This window comes from Eleutherodactylus coqui, chromosome 4 (genome assembly GCF_035609145.1).
Source record: "Eleutherodactylus coqui strain aEleCoq1 chromosome 4, aEleCoq1.hap1, whole genome shotgun sequence".
NCBI classification, from domain to species: domain Eukaryota; kingdom Metazoa; phylum Chordata; class Amphibia; order Anura; family Eleutherodactylidae; genus Eleutherodactylus; species Eleutherodactylus coqui.
The window spans coordinates 289,742,265-289,760,578 of NC_089840.1; the positions used below are offsets into that span (position 1 = coordinate 289,742,265).

General features: G+C 54.4%; 1 protein-coding gene across 4 annotated transcripts in view; it reads left to right on the plus strand.

The window, feature by feature from the left end:
* SHTN1 (shootin 1) overlaps window positions 1-18,314 on the plus strand; it is a 69,409-nt gene that overhangs the window by 45,665 nt on the left and 5,430 nt on the right. The window contains exons 9-17 of one of the 4 annotated variants that reach the window (XM_066601379.1): window positions 131-277; window positions 1,204-1,357; window positions 9,440-9,545; window positions 9,976-10,058; window positions 10,578-10,678; window positions 11,347-11,424; window positions 13,713-13,757; window positions 13,834-13,954; window positions 14,240-14,399. In XM_066601379.1, the coding sequence (XP_066457476.1) occupies window positions 131-277; window positions 1,204-1,357; window positions 9,440-9,545; window positions 9,976-10,058; window positions 10,578-10,678; window positions 11,347-11,424; window positions 13,713-13,757; window positions 13,834-13,954; window positions 14,240-14,399 (995 nt within the window). The remainder of the gene's footprint in view (window positions 1-130; window positions 278-1,203; window positions 1,358-9,439; window positions 9,546-9,975; window positions 10,059-10,577; window positions 10,679-11,346; window positions 11,425-13,712; window positions 13,758-13,833; window positions 13,955-14,239; window positions 14,400-18,314) is intronic. The other 3 variants (XM_066601380.1, XM_066601381.1, XM_066601382.1) reach the window with 3 other exon arrangements.

Genomic DNA, 18,314 nt, shown 5'->3' on the forward strand with positions numbered 1-18,314 from the left:
TAATGGGAACACATTGTAACAAGCCCTCAGCTGTGTGAGCGGGTCTCTGGATACATGTGACTGGTGTGGTTAACACTTTCCATGCCGGGGAGAGGGGTCTGTGTATTCCTTCACTGTTCTGTGTCTGCAGATGTTCATTGAGCAGAATAAGCTGAAGAGACAAAGCTGCCTCCTGCTGCAGAGCATCGCTCCCGACGAGCAGTTACTGAAAGCCCTGGATGAGAACTCAAGGTTAACGCATTTACTGGAGGAGGCGGAGATCCGGCATCAGCTGAAGGTGATATCACAGGCCGCGCCATATAATGTGTGACGTCAGGGTTGTCACCTGACAGATATGTAGGGAACATAGGGATCTGCGTGTCCTGTCAACGCTGGGGTGAAGCTCCAACAATCAGCAGCATAGAGGAGGTCAGGAGACAGGTGAGCTGAACATATGGGGGATCACAGACTGTGGAAGGGGCAGGATCTCCAGCATCACAGAGGAGGTCAGGAGACAGGTGAGTTGATCATATGGGAGATTAAAGACTGGGGGCTACATAGTGGAAGGTGTAGGATCCCCAGCAGCACAGAGGGTGTCAGGAGACAGGTGAGCTGATCATATGGGGGATCACAGACTGGGGGCTACATAGTGGAAGGGGCAGGATCCCCAGCAGCACAGAGGAGCTCAGGAGACAGGTGAGCTGATCATATGGGAGATTACAGACTGGGGGTTATATAGTGGAAGGGGCAGGGTCCACCGCAGCACAGAGGAGGTCAGGAGACAGGTGAGCTGATCATATGGGAGACCAGACTGGGGGCTACATAGTGGAAGGTGAATGGCCCCAGCCACGCAAAAGGAGGTCAGGAGACAGGTGAGCTGATCATATGGGAGATCACAGACTATGGGGGTTACATAGTGGAAGGAGCAGGGTCCCCAGCAGCACAGAGGAGGTCAGGAGACAGGTAAGCTGATCATATGGGAGATCACAGACTGTGGAAGGGGCAGGATTCCCAGCAGCACAGAGGAGGTCAGGAGACAGGTGAGCTGGTCATATGGGAGATCACAGACTGGGTTATTGGAAGGTGAATGGCCCCAGCAGCACAGAGTATTTCAGAAGAGGAATGAACTGATAATAGAGGAGTTTGCAGACCGTTTTATCGTGGAAAGAGCAGGCTAACAGCTGCACAGAGGATGTCAGGAATCAAAGACCAGTTTGCTTATAGGTGAAGGAGCTGGAGGATCAGCTAGAGGAGGCGAAGCTGCGGAAGGAGATTCAGAGCTTGAAGAAACAACTGGAGATTCTAGAAGAAGAGAAGAAGGAGCTGGAGAGCAGATTACAGAGCTCCGAGTCTACCGTGAAGGACCTCAAGCACTCTGGTATGTGCACTAGACTGTCGATGTAGACTGTAGCCTCTCATGTGCATCGGGCCCCGTCCCTGTAGACAGTAGCCTCCCATGTGCATCGGGCCCCGTCCCTGTAGACTGTAGCCTCCCATGTGCATCGGGCCCCGTCCCTGTAGACTGTAGCCTCCCACGTGCATCGGGCCCCGTCCCTGTAGACTGTAGCCTCTCATGTGCATCGGGCCCCGTCCCTGTAGACTGTAGCCTCCCGCGTGCATCGGGCCCTGTCGCTGTAGACTAGCCTCCCGCGTGCATCGGGCCCCGTTCCTGTAGACTGTAGCCTCCCACGTGCATCGGGCCCCGTTCCTGTAGACTGTAGCCTCCCACGTGCATCGGGCCCCGTTCCTGTAGACTGTAGCCTCCCACGTGCATCGGGCCCCGTTCCTGTAGACTGTAGCCTCCCACGTGCATCGGGCCCCGTTCCTGTAGACTGTAGCCTCCCACGTGCATCGGGCCCTGTCGCTGTAGACTGTAGCCTCCCACGTGCATCGGGCCCCGTTCCTGTAGACTGTAGCCTCCCACGTGCATCGGGCCCCGTTCCTGTAGACTGTAGCCTCCCGCGTGCATCGGGCCCTGTCGCTGTAGACTAGCCTCGCGCGCGCGTCGGGCCCCGTCCCTGTGGGCTACGGCCTCGCTCGCGCGTCGGACCCCCGTCCCCGCGGGCTGCGGCCTCGCGCGCGCGTCGGGCCCCCGTCCCCGCGTGCTGCGGCCTCGCGCGCGCGTCGGGCCCCCGTCCCCGCGTGCTGCGGCCTCGCGCGTGCGTCGGGCCCCCGTCCCCGCGTGCTGCGGCCTCGCGCGTGCGTCGGGCCCCCGTCCCCGCGTGCTGCGGCCTCGCGCGTGCGTCGGGCCCCCGTCCCCGCGTGCTGCGGCCTCGCGCGTGCGTCGGGCCCCCGTCCCCGCGTGCTGCGGCCTCGCGCGTGCGTCGGGCCCCCGTCCCCGCGGGCTGCGGCCTCGCGCGTGCGTCGGGCCCCCGTCCCCGCGGGCTGCGGCCTCGCGCGTGCGTCGGGCCCCCGTCCCCGCGGGCTGCGGCCTCGCGCGTGCGTCGGGCCCCCGTCCCCGCGGGCTGCGGCCTCGCGCGTGCGTCGGGCCCCCGTCCCCGCGGGCTGCGGCCTCGCGCGTGCGTCGGGCCCCCGTCCCCGCGGGCTGCGGCCTCGCGCGTGCGTCGGGCCCCCGTCCCCGCGGGCTGCGGCCTCGCGCGTGCGTCGGGCCCCCGTCCCCGCGGGCTGCGGCCTCGCGCGTGCGTCGGGCCCCCGTCCCCGCGGGCTGCGGCCTCGCGCGTGCGTCGGGCCCCCGTCCCCGCGGGCTGCGGCCTCGCGCGTGCGTCGGGCCCCCGTCCCCGCGGGCTGCGGCCTCGCGCGTGCGTCGGGCCCCCGTCCCCGCGGGCTGCGGCCTCGCGCGTGCGTCGGGCCCCCGTCCCCGCGGGCTGCGGCCTCGCGCGTGCGTCGGGCCCCCGTCGCCGCGGGCTGCGGCCTCGCGCGCGCGTCGGGCCCCCGTCGCCGTGGACCGCAGCCTTCCGCCTGGACTGGACCATGGATGGGTCCGCTGTACATGGGGGGCTGCAGTCTGCATTAACCCTGTCAGTGCTGTCTCCTCATAGGATGGTGTGATCAGACACCAACAGGGAAGAATCAAATTGTAGACCTAATTGTAACCCGGACACATCTGCCCCGTCTGCGGTTTACCATGTCGGACATCACACCATTGGCGCTGACGGCCCCATGGCGGCGCCATGTCTGCTGCCTATTCCGTAGCCCGTGGCCGCGGACTGGTTCGCTGCACGTGGCGCCGGCCCTGATGCTGTGATGAGAGGCTGTTCTGGCGGTGATGATGCGGACGCTCGCGGCTCGTTCTCCACGCTGTGAATAAAGCGCAATCAATATCCAGTTCCATTAAACGAGAATGTGCTTCATTAGCAGCAGCCGCGGTGGGGGGAGCGGACGGGGCTGCTGGGTGATTACCGGCTTAGGGGTCTGATGAGGGGGGTGATCATCTGTGCATCTGACACGTGAACTCGCCGCCGCGGACCCTCTGATACCGACGGTATTATCCAGCTAATGTGGTTGCATAAATGTGCGCACCTTAAAACTAATACCCTGCTTCCCTGAAAATAAGATCTACCCCAAAAATAAGCCCTAGCATCATTTTTCAGGATTTTAGAGGATGCTTGACTTATAAGCCCCACTCCAAAATTGAGCCCTAGTTAGTGTTAATAAAACCCCCAATATACATAGTGTCCAGGCGGCTGTACATGTAAGAAGTAACAACAATTAATAATGGACACTCTTATTTTCGGGGTACTTTGTTGACGCACCCTCTGCATTCAGTCTTTGGGTCGGGGTCTATCAGCTTGGCACATCCTGGCAATCATTGCCCACTCTTCCTTGCAAAAGTGCTGCAAATCGGTCAGACCGTGAGGGCATCCCATGTGTAGCGCCCTCTTCAGGTCACCCACAGATCTTCAGTGGGGTTCAGGTCTGGGCTTTGTCTGGGCCATCCCAGAACAGTGATCTTCTGGTGAAGCCATTTTCTTGGTAATTTGGGGTCTACTTTGGGTCTTCGTTGTGCTGAAAGGTGAAGTTCCTCTTCAGCTTTTTAGCCAAGGCTGGACGGTTTTGTGATATTTGGGACGGTTCATAATCCCCTCCCCCTTGACTAAAACCCCAGTTCCAGCAGCAGAACAGCCCCCATATAATGCTGCCTCCACCATCCTCACTGCGGGCTGGGGGTCTTCTGGTGACGGCAGGGTCGGTACCTTCTGTAATTCTGGTTACCCCTCATCAGACACGTTCTCCACAGACTTGATGGAGGTTCTGGTAAAACATGGCCAGGCTTGGATGTTCTTCTTAGTAAAGTCTTCAGTCTTGCCCCTCCCCCACAGCCCAGACATGGTTGTCACATGACTACACAGCCAGGACTTGCCAGAAACTCCTGCAGCTCCTTTAATGTTGCTGTCGGTCTCCCGGAACAATCTTCTTCTGGTCTTTATATCAGTTTTAATATGGCGACTCGAATGTGAAGACACATCCCCCCCACCCCCATCTCATAAACCATTGTCTGCTGTCACTAATGCAGGCCCTTGTTGCTCTGTTAAGGGTGTGGCCCTTGTTACATTGTTGCTCTGTAAAGGGTGTGGCCCCTTGTTACATTGTTGCGCTGTTAAGGGTGTGGCCCTTGTTACATTGTTGCTCTGTAAAGGGTGTGGCCCCTTGTTACATTGTTGCGCTGTTAAGGGTGTGGCCCCTTGTTACATTGTTGCTTTGTTAGGGGAGTGGCCCCTTGTTACATTGTTGCGCTGTTAAGGGTGTGGCCCCTTGTTACATTGTTGAGCTGTAAAGGGTGTGGCCCCGTTACATTGTTGCGCTGTAAGGGGTGTGGCCCCTTGTTACATTGTTGCGCTGTAAAGGGTGTGGCCCCTTGTTACATTTTGCACTGTAAAGGGTATGGCCCCTTGTTACATTGTTGCGCTGTTAAGGGTGTGGCCCCTTGTTACATTGTTGCACTATTAAGGGTGTGGCCCCTTGTTACATTGTTGCACTGTTAAGGGTGTGGCCCCTTGTTACATTGTTGCACTGTTAAGGGTGTGGCCCCTTGTTACATTGTTGTGCTGTAAAGGGTGTGGCCCCTTGTTACATTGTTGCACTGTTAAGGGTGTGGCCCCTTGTTACATTGTTGCGCTGTAAAGGGTGTGGCCCCTTGTTACATTGTTGCGCTGTTAAGGGTGTGGCCCCTTGTTACATTGTTGAGCTGTAAAGGGTGTGGCCCCTTGTTACATTGTTGAGCTGTAAAGGGTGTGGCCCCTTGTTACATTGTTGCACTGTTAAGGGTGTGGCCCCTTGTTACATTGTTGCGCTGTTAAGGGTGTGGCCCCTTGTTACATTGTTGCGCTGTTAAGGGTGTGGCCCCTTGTTACATTGTTGCGCTGTTAAGGGTGTGGCCCCTTGTTACATTGTTGCGCTGTAAAGGGTGTGGCCCCTTGTTACATTGTTGCGCTGTTAAGGGTGTGGCCCCTTGTTACATTGTTGCGCTGTTAAGGGTGTGGTCCTTGTTACATTGTTGAGCTGTAAAGGGTGTGGCCCCTTGTTACATTGTTGTGCTGTAAAGGGTGTGGCCCCTTGTTACATTGTTGTGCTGTAAAGGGTGTGGCCCCTTGTTACATTGTTGCGCTGTTAAGGGTGTGGCCCCTTGTTACATTGTTGCGCTGTTAAGGGTGTGGCCCCTTGTTACATTGTTGCGCTGTTAAGGGTGTGGCCCCTTGTTACATTGTTGCGCTGTTAAGGGTGTGGCCCCTTGTTACATTGTTGCGCTGTAAAGGGTGTGGCCCCTTGTTACTTTGTTGTGCTGTAAAGGGTGTGGCCCCTTGTTACATTGTTGCGCTGTTAAGGGTGTGGCCCCTTGTTACATTGTTGCGCTGTAAAGGGTGTGGCCCCTTGTTACATTGTTGCGCTGTTAAGGGTGTGGCCCCTTGTTACATTGTTGCGCTGTTAAGGGTGTGGTCCTTGTTACATTGTTGAGCTGTAAAGGGTGTGGCCCCTTGTTACATTGTTGTGCTGTAAAGGGTGTGGCCCCTTGTTACATTGTTGCGCTGTAAAGGGTGTGGCCCCTTGTTACATTGTTGCGCTGTTAAGGGTGTGGCCCCTTGTTACATTGTTGCGCTGTTAAGGGTGTGGCCCCTTGTTAAATTGTTGCGCTGTTAAGGGTGTGGCCCCTTGTTACATTGTTGCGCTGTTAAGGGTGTGGCCCCTTGTTACATTGTTGCGCTGTTAAGGGTGTGGCCCCTTGTTACATTTTGTGCTGTAAAGGGTGTGGCCCCTTGTTACATTGTTGCGCTGTAAAGGGTGTGGCCCCTTGTTACATTGTTGCGCTGTTAAGGGTGTGGCCCCTTGTTACATTGTTGCTCCGTTAGGGGTGTGGCCCCTTGTTACATCGTTGCGCTATTAAGGTTGTGGCCCCTTGTTACATTGTTGCGCTGTAAAGGGTGTGGCCCCTTGTTACATTGTTGCGCTGTAAAGGGTGTGGCCCCTTGTTACATTGTTGAGCTGTAAAGGGTGTGGCCCCTTGTTACATTGTTGCGCTATTAAGGGTGTGGCCCCTTGTTACATTGTTGCGCTATTAAGGGTGTGGCCCCTTGTTACATTGTTGAGCTGTAAAGGGTGTGGCCCCTTGTTACATTTTGCGTTGTATAGGGTGTGGCCCCTTGTTACATTGTTGCGCTATTAAGGGTGTGGCCCCTTGTTACATTGTTGCGCTATTAAGGGTGTGGCCCCTTGTTACATTGTTGCGCTGTAAAGGGTGTGGCCCTTGTTACATTGTTGAGCTGTAAAGGGTGTGGCCCCTTGTTACATTTTGCGTTGTAAAGGGTGTGGCCCCTTGTTACATTGTTGCGCTATTAAGGGTGTGGCCCCTTGTTACATTGTTGCGCTGTAAAGGGTGTGGCCCCTTGTTACATTGTTGTGCTGTAAAGGGTGTGGCCCTTGTTACTTTGTTGTGCTGTAAAGGGTGTGGCCCCTTGTTACATTGTTGTGCTGTAAAGGGTGTGGCCCCTTGTTACTTTGTTGTGCTGTAAAGGGTGTGGCCCCTTGTTACATTGTTGTGCTGTAAAGGGTGTGGCCCCTTGTTACATTGTTGTGCTGTAAAGGGTGTGGCCCCTTGTTACTTTGTTGTGCTGTAAAGCGTGTGGCCCCTTGTTACTTTGTTGTGCTGTAAAGGGTGTGGCCCCTTGTTACATTGTTGTGCTGTAAAGGGTGTGACCCCTTGTTACTTTGTTGTGCTGTAAAGGGTGTGGCCCCTTGTTACATTGTTGCTTTGTTAGGGGTGTGGCCCTTGTTACATTGTTGTGCTGTAAAGGGTGTGGCCCCTTGTTACTTTGTTGTGCTGTAAAGGGTGTGACCCCTTGTTACTTTGTTGTGCTGTAAAGGGTGTGGCCCCTTGTTACATTGTTGTGCTGTAAAGGGTGTGGCCCCTTGTTACTTTGTTGTGCTGTAAAGGGTGTGACCCCTTGTTACTTTGTTGTGCTGTAAAGCGTGTGGCCCCTTGTTACTTTGTTGTGCTGTAAAGGGTGTGGCCCCTTGTTACTTTGTTGTGCTGTAAAGGGTGTGGCCCCTTGTTACATTGTTGCTTTGTTAGGGGTGTGGCCCTTGTTACATTGTTGTGCTGTAAAGGGTGTGGCCCCTTGTTACTTTGTTGTGCTGTAAAGGGTGTGACCCCTTGTTACTTTGTTGTGCTGTAAAGGGTGTGGCCCCTTGTTACATTGTTGCTTTGTTAGGGGTGTGGCCCTTGTTACATTGTTGTGCTGTAAAGGGTGTGGCCCCTTGTTACTTTGTTGTGCTGTAAAGGGTGTGGCCCCTTGTTACTTTGTTGTGCTGTAAAGGGTGTGGCCCCTTGTTACTTTGTTGTGCTGTAAAGGGTGTGGCCCCTTGTTACATTGTTGTGCTGTAAAGGGTGTGGCCCCTTGTTACATTGTTGTGCTGTAAAGGGTGTGGCCCCTTGTTACTTTGTTGTGCTGTAAAGGGTGTGGCCCCTTGTTACATTGTTGTGCTGTAAAGGGTGTGGCCCCTTGTTACATTGTTGTGCTGTAAAGGGTGTGGCCCCTTGTTACTTTGTTGTGCTGTAAAGGGTGTGGCCCCTTGTTACATTGTTGTGCTGTAAAGGGTGTGGCCCCTTGTTACTTTGTTGTGCTGTAAAGGGTGTGGCCCCTTGTTACATTGTTGTGCTGTAAAGGGTGTGGCCCCTTGTTACATTGTTGTGCTGTAAAGGGTGTGGCCCCTTGTTACTTTGTTGTGCTGTAAAGGGTGTGGCCCCTTGTTACATTGTTGTGCTGTAAAGGGTGTGGCCCCTTGTTACATTGTTGTGCTGTAAAGGGTGTGGCCCCTTGTTACTTTGTTGCTCCGTTAGGGGTGGGGCCCCTTGTTACATTGTTGCTCCGTTAGGGGTGTGGCCCCTTGTTCCATTGTTGTGCTGTCACTGGACTGGCGCAGAGCCTTGTTATGTTGTTGCCTGGTTTGGCCCTTCGTTTCATTTTTTTTTTGTCTTTTATTACATTGTTGCAGTGTTACTGGTGCGACCGTTATACATCGTTGTGCTGTTGCTGGTGTTGCCCGTCGCTGCGCCGCCGTTCTGCCCCCTCGCTGCGCCGCCGTTGTGCCCCTCGCTGCGCCGCCGTTGTGCCCCTCGCTGCGCCGCCGTTGTGCCCCTCGCTGCGCCGCCGTTGTGCCCCTCGCTGCGCCGCCGTTGTGCCCCTCGCTGCGCCGCCGTTGTGCCCCTCGCTGCGCCGCCGTTGTGCCCCTCGCTGCGCCGCCGTTGTGCCCCTCGCTGCGCCGCCGTTGTGCCCCTCGCTGCGCCGCCGTTGTGCCCCTCGCTGCGCCGCCGTTGTGCCCCTCGCTGCGCCGCCGTTGTGCCCCTCGCTGCGCCGCCGTTGTGCCCCTCGCTGCGCCGCCGTTGTGCCCCTCGCTGCGCCGCCGTTGTGCCCCTCGCTGCGCCGCCGTTGTGCCCCTCGCTGCGCCGCCGTTGTGCCCCTCGCTGCGCCGCCGTTGTGCCCCTCGCTGCGCCGCCGTTGTGCCCCTCGCTGCGCCGCCGTTGTGCCCCTCGCTGCGCCGCCGTTCTGCCCCTCGCTGCGCCGCCGTTCTGCCCCTCGCTATTACATTGGTGCAGCGTTGCTGGTGGGCTCCTTCTCGGGGCTCTTTTACAGCAAGAATTGTTCCTGTGCTTTTACACCGGACTGCGCAGCGCTGACTGCTTGGAGGCGGAGCCTGTTCGGGGATCGTAGCGCCCGCCTTCATTCACAGTAAGCAGGCAGTCGCTCATAAGTGGGCATCTGCCCGTTTACACGGAACGATCCATCCTTCAGTTTTCTGCAAGCAGAAGCGTAACGACAGACGGGGAGCGAATGAGTTCTCATCCAGTCCCCGCACGCACACTGAGCGCATCCTTCCGTGTAAAAGCACCTTTACTTTGTTAGTGATGCCCTCTATTACATTTTGTTGCGCCCCCTGTTGGTCGTCTCGGCTTTCATGTAGCTTGTTGTGTAATTCGTTTTCATATTTGAATCCTTTCTGCCTCCAGTGGAAGAACTACAGAAGCGCGTCCATCAGGCGGAGAAAGTAGCTCCTCCCCCTCCTCCACCCCCGCCGCCCCCTCCACCGCCGCCGCCACCACCAAACCCCATCCGGTAAGATGCATTGGAGTCTCCAGGGTCCTTCTGATCATCTGCGATCAGTCCCATGTAACCAAATGACAAGCAACTTTCTGATAGAGACTGTTTCGATTCCTCATCGTTTCTAAGATCTCTGCTATCTGTCAGTGAATGCAGAACCTTAATTACAGCCAGCGCTCGTCCTGCTCACAGCTGTAGCGTTTGTTCCAGTGGGTCAGTAAGGAGTTACAGATTTGGAAACCATTGTAGCCATTCACTGACGGCAAGCGGTGATCTTGAAGATGGCGAGGAGATGAAATAAAAGAAGTATATTGGAGAGCTGCAGAGCATTTCTTTTTTTTACATGGGACTGCTGGGTCTTTCTTCAGTCTTACTGCTTCGTGATCGCCTATAGATCTATATAGTGCGTGACGGAGGATGTGACTGATTGTCCTTTCATTCTCAGGTCCCTCATGTCTATCATCCGGAAGAAGCCGGCGGTGACGGCCGCCGCGGTGAAGCAGCAGAGCGCGCCGCAGCCGGACGACGGTAGGGATAAGCTGCGACAGATCTGATGGGCATAGCCCCCTATTACCCAGCGCAATGCTGGGGGTGGTTGTTGGCGCGGCGGCGGCAGTGAAGGGGTTGACTGTGTTAACATGATGTGTAATATGTGTTTTCTCCCGACTCCTCGCTTTTAATAACAAGCGTCTTGTGCGGTTCTGTAAAACGTAAGTATGTAAAGTGGGGAATTAAGTGCCCCCCTGCCGGACGCGCGCGGCGGATCTGACAGCTTCGGCAGCCGATGGCGGCTTTTAAGTCATTCACTAACAACAATAGAAAAGCATTAAATCTGAAACTGAATTTCCCATTGTATTAATCAGATAATGGAACGCGAAACGCGCTGACGGCGCCTTTATGTAATGCTGATGGAAAACGCAGGAACTCTCAGACGGGGGAGCTGCGTACTGAATAATGGGGGACTGTACACCACTGGGGGAGGGGGATCGAGGGGTCTGGGCTGACGCGCTTCGGGTACGCTGATCTCCCGTTGTGCCGTCTCTCCAGCAGGGAACCTGAAGAGGCAGGCCGTGGAGGAGATGATGGACCGGATCAAGAAGGGCGTCCACCTGCGGCCCGTGCAGCAGACCGTGCGGGTGAAGACTCAGGTGAGAGATGACGAGTCGGACTACAACTCCCAGCAGTCGCACCACTACTATAGTATATACGGGCGTGACGTGCGGCAATGTATTAAGAGGTGGAAACCTTGTCCAATATACGACAGGCTGCCAGCAGCCACCCTAAGCCCCGCCCATTTAAAAGAAACCGACGGCGCTCGTGCAGCTCCGCTCCATTCACTTCAATGGGACCCTTGGAGATAGCTGGGTGGTTGCGCATGCTCATTCCCCGCTGCGCCACAGTTGGAACAAGCCACGGCCAGACACATGGGACTGCAGGTAAAGGGATGACCCCTTTAAGGGTGACGATAATGTCCTGCTCCACCACAAGCTGAACCTAAATCTCATACTCCAGTCACCCCCAGAGCTGCAGTTACTATTCTGCCACTGGGAAACCATCCATAGCCTAGCTAAACTCACACGGCCTGCAAGTTGTATAACCGCTGCTGGGAATCTGCAGCTCTGGATGTGACTGGAGTATAGGACATGAATAGCAGTTTTGAATGTGACTAGAGCATCAGACATGATGTAATGCAAGATTGTGACTGCAGCTCTGGATGTGACAGGAGAACAAGACCTGATGTAGCTCAGTAAATAAAGCTGAGGACATATAAAATGCCACAACGTTCCAGTCTGTAAAGAGTCGCTCCACTTTGTAGGAGCAGGTAACACTTCCAGAGCAGGAGCTCCCAGCGGCCTCACCAGCGCCCCCTGCTGCAAGTGCAGAAGTCGTCAAAGTAAGAATTGTGCATGGCCTGCCTGCTGTAGTGTGTTTGCGTTGTATTGCATGCAGTGATGACCGTCGCGTCTCTTAAAGGCCCGGGACACCTCAGCGCTTCATCTGTTTTATCATTCATTTGCTGCTTCAATGCTAAATTTCCAACAGTTTTAGTAATACTTTCCATTGTTCTGCTGCCACAGAGTCCTGCCCGTGGCGGGCCGGCGCTGCTGCCGCAGAGTCCTGCCCGTGGCGGGCCGGCGCTGCTGCCGCAGAGTCCTGCCCGTGGCGGGCCGGCGCTGCTGCCGCAGAGTCCTGCCCGTGGCGGGCCGGCGCTGCTGCCGCAGAGTCCTGCCCGTGGCGGGCCGGCGCTGCTGCCGCAGAGTCCTGCCCGTGGCGGGCCGGCGCTGCTGCCGCAGAGTCCTGCCCGTGGCGGGCCGGCGCTGCTGCCGCAGAGTCCTGCCCGTGGCGGGCCGGCGCTGCTGCCGCAGAGTCCTGCCCGTGGCGGGCCGGCGCTGCTGCCGCTGACAGATCACACAGAGCACTGCAGCTACCTGTCCACTCTGCTCTCAACTTCTCTTCTCTCAGTGTCAGGCTCTATTCACATCGGAGAGGCAGTGCAGCGCAGACCCATCATGAAATGCTGGACGAGAAAGTCATATTTGCAGGACTTTTTCATCTGGTAAACATGCCAGACAGGTGCAGGAGCCAAACAGACCCCATTAGAGTCAATAGGGTCCGTTCGGCACAGTTTGGCTCCGCTATTAGACAGATCTGTTCACCCAGGGGGTTCAGTTTTCCTGCTCCAATAACAGAGCAGGAAAATGGAATCCCCAACGCAGATGTGAATTTAGCCTTAGAGATAGCAGAAAAGAGGTAGAGGAAGGAAAAAAGCAAGCAAGTCAGTCAGGGAGGGCAGATCACAGAGGGAGGTAAATGTGAAGTTGTCAGGAAGGGCAGATCACAGAGGGAGGAATGCGTACAAGTCATCAAGGAAGGCAGATCACAGCAACAGGAAAGCATGCAAGCGTCAAGGAGGGCAGATCACAGAGGGAGGAATGCGTACAAGTCATCGGGGAGGGCAGATCACAGTGGGAAGAATGAGTACAAGTCATCAAGAACAGAGGTTGTACTTTATTATACTAACTTATGCAAAATTGATCTTTTCCATGTTGGAGGTGCCCTTCGTCTTTAAAGCAGCAGCGACGGCTGCTCACATATCATCTGCTGTGATTAGCTCATCCTGACTGTCACCGTGTAGTTCCGCATGCTGTGAGTGTCGTCCATATTGTCTTCTTCCTTTCACCATTCATCGTGGCTCCAGGCGTCCATTTTCATATCTCGGAACATCATTGGTGACATCACAGACCCCCCCAGATTAGTTTCCCCGGCCTCCTTGTTCAGAATCTCAGCACCCCGTGGATTCCCCCACGCTCTCCCTCCTCTGTTTTTTGGAGGTTAGCATTATGTGGCGCTTGATGATGACCACTTGCGCAATTGTTGGCTGAATGGGAAACACGTCCTTGAGTCGTTAACAAAGATGTAATTTGCTATAAACGTCTTCAAGTGGATGAGGTGAAGGCAGACGCTTATCAGGGGGCGGGGAGGTGGGGGGCTCTCAGCCGTGGAGTGCCGCCATTGTGTGCGCACAATAGACTCCGACGCCTTTATATCTCAAGGTGTCATTGTGATTCCCCAGGTTCTCTCATGAGAAGCTCTTTATGCTGCTGAGCTGATGTATACGTGTCTTCCACCCCTCCCCCACACACAGCACTCCGCTCCGCGTCTCATAACCCACAGATTACAGCATTAATAGGAGAAAACAGCGAGATCGAGCGGCCGCGGCAATAACCGCGGAATCCACGGCGACTAATCTCTTCGCTTTATACGAATCTCCGTCAACTTGTATTTTTAGTATCTTGATTTTTCATCTGCATGTTATCACTGGGAGAAGCACAAGACTCCTCTCCCCAGCATGAAATAGCTGATAACAGAGAGTAATAGATCCTATTTCGCTGTCATAAAGTCAGGCTCTTCCTGGCCTAACATGGCTGATAACAGGGAGCAATAGATTTATATGCCTATCCTCTCTTCAGCTTGAAATGACTGATAACAGATAGCAATAGATTGTATTTCCTTGTCCTACAGTCAGCCCCTCCCCTGGCTGAAATGGCGGATATCAGGGAGTAATAGATTGTAGTCCCCTCTCTCCAGGCTGGTATCTGAGAGCAGTAGACTGTTTTTTCCCTCATATTCTTGGACTGCCCACTGTGTCCGCCATATAATAATGCCGCCATTATCTTCCAGGTGGAGACGTCTCACAGCGCGGTACAGGAGCTGCGGGGAATCCTGGTGAGTGACGACATTTCTGTCTGTACCCCTCCCGGCGCCCGTCTTCACCTCTCACTGTGATTTTCCTCTTTTCTAGGATTCTATAGGCTCCGCCCCCAGCAGAAAGAAACTCCGAGGCACGGCCGCAACCTCCACAGAAAGTGAACTGGAGAGGATTTTACGGCGCCGTAAAGTGACGACTGAGCAAGACGCATCTGGTAAGCAATGGGATAGGAGAGAGTAGTGCTTTGTGATTAGTGTAAGCTCTGCGGAGGCGGGACTGGAGAGCATTCTGTATGCAAATGACCTGCAGGTCACACCCACGCGGTTCTCCAGGCTCCTCCACAGTCCTTCATTGGCTGATTTTTCTCCCGTGTTTTGCTCCTATCGATGATTTGCTGTCGCTGCAGCTGCGCCACGAGGCCTCTGATGATGGGGGTTGTAGTCTTTGCATGTTGTCAGTGCCTGCCACCCTTACCCTGTGTTTCTTCTCCTTTTCTTAGCGGGGACCCTCAGCGCCCTGGAATCCAAATCGATGCCAGTCCTGGGTTCATCAACCAGTTCCGCCGTCAGTCAGAAGCCCAGCAACACTGAAAACACAGCAGGAGGAAACGGGCAGCTGCTGCTCTCTGACAAGCGGCTCCACACCAAGGTGTCGTCTCAGTAAGTACCTGGAGCGCCCCCCACTGGTCATCATGCAGACTCCCTCCTCTTCCACGGGTCCTTATGTTTCTAAATTTTTTTGTTATTGGGTCAATGGGAATGTTTACATAGATGTTCACACTGCAGTTTGGGCATTCTATTCGTGAACCAGGAGGCTCTAAAGGCTCCATTCCCACACAATGGAGGCTGCGGGGCAGGGGATTGTGGGAGGATGTGGCGACTATAGATGATGCACAATAACCAGAGATTATCACCTGTAACAATGCTGGGGGACAGGATTGATTTATTGAGGGTCCTGGGAGATTGGATCTTTGCTCAATGTGGGGTCCTGGGGGGCTGGAGGCTGTGAATTTTGGTGGATCCTGGGGCGACTGGAGGACGTAAACCATGAGGGTTCCTGGTGGACTAGAAGGTGTGATCCATGGTGCGGTCCTGGTAGACTTCAGACCATGAACTCCAGGGAGTTCTCAGGCCACAGTTAGATTCTGGGGTCTATGATCTTTGGGGTATGATCTACTGGAGGGACTGGAAGCTGTGATCTCTGTGACTGAAGGGGGTGATCTATGAGGGTTTTGTTGGAACTTGGCGTTTGGTCCTGGAGGCTGTGATCTTTGGGATGTGACCGATGAGGGTTCTGGGGGAGTGAAGATGGTGATCCATTGGGGTCCTAGCAGACTGCAGGCTGTGAATTACCTAAATTCTGGATGGTATGATCTATGGGGGGAGGATCATGGGGGATTGTAGGTTATGATCTATGGGTTGTCCTGGGGACTGAAGTCTGATGTATGTGGGGTCTGGTGGGTATAGTTTTTTGGGAGGAGGGTCATGGGAGACCTAAGGGTGTGACCTATACGGGGTGCTGGGAGAACTGGAAGCTGTGTTCTTCAGGGAAGAAATCAGTGCTGGATCAATGAGGAATAGAGGCTGTGACCTACACGGGGACCGCTGGGGGCTGTGACCTACACGGGGACCGCTGGGGGCTGTGACCTACACGGGGACCGCTGGGGGCTGTGATTTCTGGAGGGTTCTGAGGACTGGAGACTGTGTTGTATATGGGGGTCTTGGGCAAGGGTCATGTGGGTTTTGTAGGTTGTGATCCATAGGAGGTCCTGGGGGGATGTTGTCTGTGATCTATGGGGGTTCTGAGGACTGTAGGTTGTGATCCATAGGAGGTCCTGCGGGGATGTTGTCTGTGATTTGTGGGGATTCTGAGGACTGGAGGCTGTGATATATATGGGGGTCTTGGGCAAGGGTCATGGGGTACTGTAGGTTGTGAACTGTGGGGGTTCTGGGGACTGGAGGCTGTGATCCTGAGGCTGATCCTAGGGACTCCATAATACATGCTGCCAGTTCTACATGTGATGTCCGGTATTGGGGGGTCTGTGTCGGAGGATGTCGGGTGATGGAATGATCTGTGTGTTGGGCGGTGCTTAATCTGATGATCTAATACAATTAAGGGATTTGTACTCTTCCTGTGACTGTAATCTTAGTGCCAGAGTATTGTCTGGTGTCCCGGCAGGAAGCGGCCACACAATGAGCCTCTAACTGGAAAATTAGCAGCATTAGTCACGCCTGGCGGAAGTTCAGTGGCTTCTCCCCCATTTAATCCTCCAGAAAAAGCTGAAAACATGGAAGAAACAGTAAAAATGCCCCCTCCCAACAGTGAATTGCCTGTCTCTTGTGCGGTGGTTCTGGTTGCTTGTTTGGCCGGGCTGAGTGAGTTGTTCCAGGGTGTCTGGTTTCTTTGGGGCTTTGTGAAGGTAGGAGCTACTTTGTAGGTTGGCCTGGAATGATAGCGCCCTCTTCTGGATTGTAAGATGTAGAGGGATCTGCTCAGCTCAACAGGCATTGTTTGAGGTGCTTCAATGGACTTGGGGAAGGTGCTTGCAGAATTCCGGGTAGGATGCTTCTGTCGGGCTAAAATCCTACTTTGCCGGACTGTGTGTGCATGTGGGCCCCAGGCTTGGGGATCTGTGCAGACTTCATTGTCATGCAGGAGGATTGGGGCAATGGCGCCGTCAAAGATTTTGAGCCAGACTGTCACTGGTGATTTGAGGTCGTAAAGTCATCTACTGGTGGCCAAGAAGGTTTTGTAAGCCTTCTCTTTTTCGGCTCTCTATTGCTGATTTGAAACTCCCTGATTGATTTCTTGGCCCAGGTAGGTGCAGCTGTCGGTTGCTGCAAGTGGGCAGCTGATCAGCATGTAGGTAGGCCTGGCTGATTTTAGGTTTCTCTTCCAGAAGACCACAATAAGTTGACCTTGGGTTGATGGGCAGAGCCCATGCGGTGCTAAAACTTTGCAAAATTTGCAGGTTGTCCTGGAGCTATGGAGGAGGGTGAGGTGTGGGGATGAGGAGGACTCTAGAGCTATGGTGGAGGGTGAGGTATGGTGCTGAGGAGGAGGATTCTAAAGCTATGGTGGACGGTGAGGTGTGGTGCTCAGGAGGAGGATTCTAGAGCTATGGTGGAGGGTGAAGTGTGGTGCTAAGGAGGATTCTAGACCGATGGTTGGAGGGTGAGGTGTGGTGCTGACTCTGACTCTAGAGCTATGGTGGAGGGTGAGGTGTGGTGCTGAGGAGGACTCCAGGGCTTTGAACAGCTCATTGATGTAGATGTAGAAGAGCGTTGGGCTCAGGCTGCAGCCCTGTCTGACTCCTTGGCTCTGCTAGAAGTAAGCAGCCGTCATACCTTTCCCCGCTCATGTTGCATCTGTTCTTAGTGCAGGAGCTTCTGATGACATGTCATGGTCTCTCCAGCATGTTTAGGAATCCACCCGGGTGCCACAGAACAGGCAGAGAGCTTGCCTTGCTTTGGTTGTGACTCTTGAGAGGTTGTGCGGGGTGTAGATAAGGCTCGTGATGTCGCCTATAAAATATGAAGACCCCCAACAGACTGGAAATCCCTCTCTGCATCTTCCCTTTGGGCCTTCTGTAGTCACATCCACAGCTGATTAGGAAGTAAAGGAGGATTCGCTGCTTCGATCGGCTTTAGGTGAAGCTCGGTAAACTTGTCTATGGGCTGAGTCTTCCCCTTCGAGACCCAAATCTTCAGTGAAATCTTCGTCCTTATAAAAGAGCCGCAGAGCGAGTTACATTTTTTTCGTAAGTGCTGGAGGGTTTCTGCTCAGACAAAGCTGCCCTGGTTTGGCAGCGGTTCTCGATTGAAGACCCCCCCGTTTCCCCCATCAGACACTATTCACTGACAGATGTAAATTTCTCCGTTTTTTGTTCTCCTTGGAGGAGGTCACGACGATTTGCAGGTTTTGTCCATTTTTATTGCAAATGAAGCAGAGCTCAAATTGTTTTGCCGCTGCGCACTTTTTCTGGAGCGGTGCCACACACTAATGCAGCCCCCGCTGCGCGGCCAACATAGAATTAGATGAATTAGACGTACATTCACAAGACGAGTCCAGCAGCTGAGGTTTCATCATCACCTCCAGGAAGGGCAGAAAGAAAGCTCTTTTGTTCTCACGATTTAGAATCAAGATTTATCGGCTTACAGGTGTGACAGCCCCCCGTTCTCTGCCGAGGACCCCAACTCATCTGCTTGTCCCCTGCCAGCTCTTGGCGTGTCCACCACAGTCTATACTCTACTCTTCCTTCACCCATCTTCCTTAAAGGCTTGTTTCCAATTCAGCAGGTTACCCCCTTTCCACAGGATCGATTCGACTGCTGGGACCCCCACTGATCTAGGGATTTCAGGCCCCGGCACGTCTCCGAGGGTGGGCAGCAAAGGTTGTACATCGGTACCTCCACTCCATTCACTGTCGTGGGATTGCCGGATTGTAGCCAAGCGTTTGACTTTGGCTAATCTCCAGCTCTTCCAGCAGTTGCTGCGATGGGAATATCCCTTTAACGCCACACAGTTCCGCTCTGGGAATAGCGTGAGATCAGAAGAGATCATGCGCTATCCAGA